The 6,798-nt window shown below is 61.7% G+C and overlaps 1 protein-coding gene across 2 annotated transcripts; it reads right to left on the bottom strand.

The window, feature by feature from the left end:
- Nucleotides 1–2,768: 2,768 nt before the first annotated feature.
- TPPP3 (tubulin polymerization promoting protein family member 3) lies at nt 2,769–6,312 on the bottom strand. Of its 2 annotated transcripts, none has more exons than XM_055145818.1 (4): nt 6,059–6,312; nt 3,675–3,868; nt 3,416–3,569; nt 2,769–3,305 (listed from the first exon to the last, which is right to left on the bottom strand). In XM_055145818.1, the coding sequence occupies exons 2-4, from the start codon at nt 3,860–3,862 to the stop codon at nt 3,117–3,119; spliced, it is 531 nt and encodes a 176-aa protein (XP_055001793.1). In that variant the 5' UTR covers nt 3,863–3,868; nt 6,059–6,312; the 3' UTR covers nt 2,769–3,116. The 2 variants fall into 2 exon arrangements, with proteins under 2 accessions (XP_055001793.1, XP_055001792.1); XM_055145817.1 differs by having other exon boundaries at nt 6,105–6,310.
- Nucleotides 6,313–6,798: the final 486 nt, after the last annotated feature.

Genomic DNA, 6,798 nt, shown 5'->3' with positions numbered 1-6,798 from the left:
GAAGGGCCCGTGAAGGCCTGGGGGAGGGCACCTTGCAGAATTACTAGGGTGTGAGCAAAGGGTGGGGAGAGGGGAGCTTCGTGTCTCAGAAGCTTTCCACACAAAAAGATGAACTGGCTGTGAGTGCAACATAGTGGGACCAGGAGGCAATGAGAGAAGGCCGGTTGCTGTCCAGAGCGGAGGTGAGGCTTCTGAAGGACAGCTTTGGGCTCCGCACTCACTTCACACCGGAGTCCCCAATATTCCAGACAGTCCTGTACGGCTGGGCATCTTAAGCACCAGGGGGAAAGATCGTGGAAGAGGTTCTAAGTACGTTTGTGCTTGGCTGTAGCCCGGAACCATTGCTGACAGGGCCGGGGAAGAGGCAGAGGCTGCACAGAGGCTGTGTTTTTCCTCTTCGTCCTCCCAGTCCTGTCCAGAGAGGCCAAGACACCTGACGGGTGCTGGGAAGGGCAGGAAAGTGCAGACACGAAAATCACAAGCAAGAGCACGGCTCTGAATGCTAAGGAAGATCCCTGCACCTCTGGATTTCCTGTGGGTTCCCCAAAGGGGCACCCTAAGTGTCTTGGTGCAGGGTAGGCTGGAGGAAGCTAGGTGAGCTTTGTGGGAATGTTACCAAGAAGAGCCCCACCTCTCGTTTCTAGGGTTGCCTCCAAACTTAAGCTTTGCCAGGGAGGGGACTTAGTCAGGAGCCAGCAGCCTGGAATTGGCTCGTGGGCCAGCCCAGCACACAAGCCACCTTCCCGGCAGCCCCTCAGGGCACTACCTCAGCCCTTCCTGCCTTCCCCTAGAAGCAGGCCAGCCCCCAACCTCGTCAAAGTACGTCAGAGGAGCAAAGAGCCAGGCAGAGGCACCCTCTACCCCGTTCTCTATTGTTACTGAAAGTAGCTAGCCCTGCCCTGGGCCGGAACCTCTGCAGGGTCCCTGGCCACTCCAGAGGAAAAAACTGTTTCTGACTTTCCCTGTGTGGCCCTTGTTCCAGCAAGCAGGGCAGACAGAGGGACTGGCAAGTGTCAAGAGAAGGGACAGGGCCCAGAAAGTTAATACATGGGCGGGGTGCTTGCCTTGCACATGGCCAACTCAGGTTTGATCCCTAGTACCTCCTATAGTCCCCAAGCCCCACCAGGAATGACTGCTAAGCATACAGCAAGAAGTAAGCCCTGAGCACTGCCAGGGAGAGTCTGTAACAAAAAAATATTCTGTGCACCCCTGACTATGAGGCCTGGGCCCCAGCTGTCTGAATAAAGGTCTCTAGTGGCTCAGTCCCACACATCTCTCTCCCTGCCTGCCTGGCCTTGCTATGTAGGAGCCCTGAAGCATTATCCCCAGAAGGCCGAGGGGATGGAGCCGGATGTCTGAAGAGTCTTGTTTGGTCCTCGCTGCCGTCTGCCAGGCTCAGCAAACGCATCTGTAAGGAGAGCAACTCTGGCTCTATAGCCACTTCTCAATAAAAAGGGACTGGAACAGCAGCTGGGCGCTTGTCTTTGCACATGGCCACCCCAGGTTTGATCCCCGTCACCGCATATGGTCCCAGAAATGATCCCTGAGCACAAAGCCAGGTGTGGCCCAAACAAGAAGAGGCTCCCCCTCTCTGGATTCCTTGAGCCACAGGCGCGGGCCAGCCACTGCAGGTGGGATGCTCACTGCCGTTCTTCCACAACCAGGCTATTTCCAAACACCTGACCCTGGCACGTGCCACCGTAAGCCTGGTTTAATTGCCACAACTGCAGCACCCGCGTCCATGAGTTATAGATCAGAGTCAGGTGGACGGAGGCTTCGCAGCAAGCGCATGAGCCAGGCTCCCCACAGAGAGGAGCGCCTCAATGTCTGCAGGTGGGGAGTGCCCCGAAACCCTCCCCGGGCGGCCAGTCGGGAGCTGCCCATGGCTGCGTGCTGTTAGCCAGCTCGGCTGTGTCCAGGTGTTGATCTCTTTCCTTGGAATCCCCAATCACCTTCCCGGTGTGTCCCCCCACAACACCCCCAGGGCCCAATGTACATCATTGCTAAGGGAATATGGACTTGAGGGGACAGTCTGGGACAGGAAAGAGGCAGTTGCCCTGCTCTGCCTTACTCCTGGCCTAGGAAAGGGCGTGTTTGTGAGTGGGAGCCCAGGAAGCCTTTCCCCATCCCCTCCAGAGGACCCTCAGTCTCTCCCAGCCCATTTGTCACAGGAGGAAAAAAAAATCTTGTCTAAAGTGTTGGACTCTAGCTCTGCCCTAACACTCAGAGCCTCCTCGGGAAGCTTGATCCAAAACTGGCACCAGCTGGTGACCCTGCTGAGCTGCCACAGGCTAATGTGAAGCCTCCCTCCCGGGTGAAGCAAGCACAGGGACTCGCTGTGTCAGCCGACCTGGCCCCCATTCTGCAGAGGCCCATCCACACTCAGTTGCCTCAGCTCGAAAATGTGGAGCTGGACACTCCTCCCAGCCCTGCATTTTCTGACATTCTGGGCCAGAGACCCGAATGGCGCATCGGTAGCCCCTGGAGGGAGAGTCATGAGCAGGCTGAGCGCGGCCAAGGTGTGGTGCTGCGCCCCTGCCCAGGCTGTCCTGCTGTGACAGCGGGAGGCGCTGAGGGAAAGGCTCTCGGCATCCTCATCCTCATGGGCGGCCGTGCCCATGCTAAGGGAAGTGTCCTCATGTGTGTGTCACTTGCTGGGCAGGCTGCTGGTGAGACACTCAGAAGGGTGCGACAGGCAGGAAGTGAGAGGGAGAGGGGCAGCAGGCTATGAGCATCATTGTCCCCAGAACCACACACCCAACCTGGCCTGACCGGTACAAAAGGGGTCTTTATTGAGGTCTGGGTCAGGATCAGGCACTTGGCCAGAGCAGCAGCTTAAATATGAGGCAAGCAGGCAGGAGTTAGCCATGCCCAGCGGTCAGTCGGGGCGGTGAGGCTGTCGGCACACAATCTCCCCAGATGGAAAGAAGTTGAGGGAGGAAGTGGATGGGGAAGGGGCCGCAGAGCAGTCTGGGTCAGAGGCCTGGTGGGCTGGGCAGGAAGCGCTGGGTGGCAGGTCCAGCAGGGAGGGAACCGGGCTCTCTTGCTCCACGTGCCCCTTGGGCCTAGGCCCGAGCCTCCGTCGGGGCAGCCGTGCTGGGGGCCTTGGCCAGGCCTCACTTCTTCATCTTGGCATCGTAGGTGCCTGCGTTCTTGTAGGCACTCACGTAGCCACTGTCGTCCAGGATGTCCTGTCGCCCGGCAATGCCCTTGCCCTTGCCGCTCTCGTCGAAGCGCTCCTTGTGGGAGCCCGTGTACTTGCTGGTGTCGGTCAGCCGCTCCACGGCACCCCCTGTTTTGGCTTTCTGTTTAGAGACAGTTTCCCTGGGTAGGGAGCCAGCCCTTCCCACCCCCACCGAGAGGCACCACATGCGGCTCCCCTCAGAGGCCACCCCAAAACCAGCAGCACACTTACGGTGACGCCCACATTGGCCGGCTCCTTGCCCGCCACCAGCTGGCAGATGGCATCGAAGGCCTCCTCCTTGCTCTTCCCCTTGAATCGCTTGGCAGCCAGCTCTTCGAGAGCTTTCTTGAACTCTTCATAGTTGATGACCCGAGCCGACTTCGCCCTGCCAGATACAGGAGCACCGTGAGTGCTCCCCCTCCTTGGTGACCCCCTCCCCGGCCCAGTCTCCCACCACCCCCAACCTGGGAGCACGGGGCCTGGGGCTCACTTGACTTTGGAGAAGACGATGTCGACATCGGTCCCGGTCACAGCCTTGCCGTCGGCCACCTTGCAGTCCTTGCACAGCTTGGCCCAGTTCTTGCCGTTCATCTCTTGCCCGCTGGCCTTGGGGTCGCCATGGATGGCAAACTTGCGGAAGCTCTCCTCCAGCCCAGCCACATCTGTGCTCGCTGCCATGCCCCCCTGTGGGAACCCACTTTTATCCAGGAGCCCCTTCCCTCCCCAAGCCCCGCCACCTCTTTGCTTCTCCCTCGTGGGAGCAATGGGTGCCTCTGCCTCTGAGGGTCTGGAGTTGCAGCCACCCGGGGAGAGGGGCTGGCCACAGAATCCTACGGAAAGGCCCCAGGAGGCAAGGTCCATTACTCAGTGCCAGCCCAGCCCGAGTGGAGAAGCTGAAATCATGATGCCCACACGAGGCCGGGAACAGAGTAGCACTGTCCAGAGGCTGGGAGGGCAGCAGCTGGGGCCATGGCTTTGTCTGGCCCTGGCACAAAGCCTGCTGGGGTGGAAGTGAAGGGTGGCAGAGTTCCATGCCACACTGAGGGAGGGCCGGGCAGGTACTCTCGCGAGGGCTGTGTGGCTCTCCGTCCATGAGGGCCCAGCAAAACCCAGCCCAGGTTGAGAAGGTGCCAGGGCACAGGCAAGGGTGCATGCCCAAGGCAGGGGTGCAGCTGGCCTGGCCAGGGCCTTGTTACTATTTGCTGTTAAACAAAAACATGAGGGGAGCGGGAACTTGGGGCTGGCCTGGCCACAGTTTGTGAAGCCTAGAGACAGTTGCTAAGGGAGGGTGGTGCTGCTTGGAGAGTGTTGCTAAGGGCAGGATGGTGTCAGGGCGGCTCGGGGAGAAGCTCCCAGGGCGGCTGGGCTGGGCTGGGCTGGGAAGCAGGGGCCCACGGGTGGGGCACGCCAGTACTCCCAGTGCCTGGGGCACAACCGTGGCTTCCTGGCCCCTTGCCACCCATTGAGGCTGTAGCCTCCCCATCTGTAGGGTTTCGAAGAAGCAAGTGATGGGGGGGGCTGGTCATAGTGGGGGTTGTGGTTGTGGCCTGCAGAGGCATGTCAGCGAGTGGGCTGTGGTCTTGGCCCGAGACTTCTCACACCTACAGCCTGCACTGAAGCTGGCTTCCCCAGGCTCTGTGCCTTCCTTCTCCTGGGGCGCCCCCCTGCTGGTCACACCCTGAGCACCACCCTGCCCCGGACCCGATGTGCTCAGCCCTGACCACCCCACCCAGGACCTGTTCCCCCTGGCCACACCCACAGCCTGGTCCCAGCCCGCCCTGACCACACCCACAGCCCAGCACTGCGGAGGCTGCCTTCCACCCCCCACAGCTGTCGACCTGCGGGCCTGGACCAGTCTCTGCATCCGCACCGCCCCCCCCCTAGGAACCGCCTATAACAGGTCTTCTCCCAGACCCCTGACCACAAAGTCCCCAGCAACATTCCCCCTGCAGAAAACAGCCCAGGCCTCCCTGACCACACCCCAGGCCTGCACTGCAGCAGCAGCGGGGACCAAGGGCTGCCCACCCTCCAACTCCCACCCCAAGGCCCGATTCATAATCTCTCAGCACCCATGCCACCCCCACTGCTTTGAACCACACCCTCACCCTGCTGCGTCCACACACCCACAGCCTTCATGCCCCACTCTCAGTCCCACACCCGCATGGAGCAACCCCCCATGTCCGCGACCGCATACTTGCACATGCAGACCCCCAGGTACTATGCTGCGATGCCCCTCTCTGTGCTCAGCACCCCGGCTCCCCCCCACTTCCACTGCAGTCTTCCTGACCACACCCTCTGAGTTCTCCAGAACCATCTACGCTTCTGCCTTAGAGCTTCCAGGAATCCCTGCTCCAGCCCCCCTTCCGCTACACAGGCCTTCATGCTGAAAGCATTTTCAGAGACCCTACTAGCGCTCTCCTAAGTGGCTGCTCCTGCGCCATTGACTCTTAGGGCTCACTCTCCAGCTATGCCGCACCCCCATTCCGCTTGTGTTTTGCAGCCAACCTCCAGGAACCCAAAGACCGTAAGCTTGGTTCACCCAGGGTACAGTCTGGGGGTGGGCTTGCAGCCTCAGGGTACTTGTCTCGAGGGCGGGAGGGACTGGCAGGATCCAGCCTCCAGTGCTCACTCTGTGGGAAGATGGAGGCGCTGGTGATCTCAGGCCCGGGGGGTCTGCAGGCTGTGGGTGCGGCGGCCACGCCCGTGAACTGGGGCCACCCGCCTGCACCCGCTGGGACAGCTGGAGTCATCAATCAACGGGGCATGTGGCGGGTGGGAGCGCTGGGGTCCGGGGAGGGCCACTGGCCAGGCGACTGCGCAGGGATCCAGAGGGATAGAGACCCCCTCCAGGCCTTTCCCACCACACCCGCTTACTTATCGTGCAGAATAACAGGGTAGGGTCGGCGCCCGGGTCTCCTACCGGCTTCCACCTGGTGGCTACTCCTGCAGAGCGCCGATGGACAGAAGGACGCGAGAATGGACCCACGGACGCGGGAGACCCGGCGGCTCCGCAGCTCTGCTCCCTGCCGGCTCCGGGGCGGGACTGCAGCCCGGGCGGCTCCCTCGTATTATCCCCTGTTTCTCGGTCTCCATAGAGACAGAGTCCCACCCCCGGGCTGTCTCGGCGAGAGAGTGACCAAGGTCACGCTGGCTCCGCCCCCGGACACCGCCCTCCCGGCGCTCGGGCTCCGCGGGGGCGGGGCCGCTGCCAGCGCCCTGCGCGCTGCTCGGGCTGGGGGACCGGCCCTCCCCAGCTCTGCCGGTCCCCGAACCGGGAGACGGCCCCGACTGGGCTCGCCCGAAGTTCGGAGCAGGTTCCCAGCTCCGTGGTAGAATCGGCTTCCCAAAGCCGCAACCCGAAGCTGTCGGGTTCAGGGGAGGGGGCAGCCCCTGACTCCCCTTTTGTCTGAGGTAGTGAGTGTCCAGCCTCGAGCGCTGGGTGCAGGGGAGCACGATGAGCGAATGACGGTGACAGTCATACGACACACTGACGCAGTCCTACAGTCTGCGAAATTCTCCTGGACCTCCGGGGTCCGCGGCCGCTTCTGGTGCCCCCCACCCCTGCCCCCTTCGGGCACCCGGGTCTCTGCTCCCGCTATCCCGCTAGAGCCCAA

The sequence above is a fragment of the Sorex araneus genome, chromosome 8, assembly GCF_027595985.1.
Source record: "Sorex araneus isolate mSorAra2 chromosome 8, mSorAra2.pri, whole genome shotgun sequence".
In the NCBI taxonomy this organism is placed as follows: domain Eukaryota; kingdom Metazoa; phylum Chordata; class Mammalia; order Eulipotyphla; family Soricidae; genus Sorex; species Sorex araneus.
The sequence above is the reverse complement of the archived record's forward strand: the minus strand, read 5'-3'. Positions and strand labels throughout refer to the sequence as shown.

Coding starts and splice junctions, on each gene's coding strand:
- TPPP3 (XM_055145818.1), bottom strand. CDS start 3,862: ATGGCAGCGAGCACAGATGTGGCTGGGCTGGAGGAGAGCTTCCGCAAG. Junction 3,570..3,674: donor ATCGTCTTCTCCAAAGTCAA/GTGAGCCCCAGG, acceptor TGTATCTGGCAG/GGCGAAGTCGGCTCGGGTCA. Junction 3,306..3,415: donor CGGCCAATGTGGGCGTCACC/GTAAGTGTGCTG, acceptor GTCTCTAAACAG/AAAGCCAAAACAGGGGGTGC.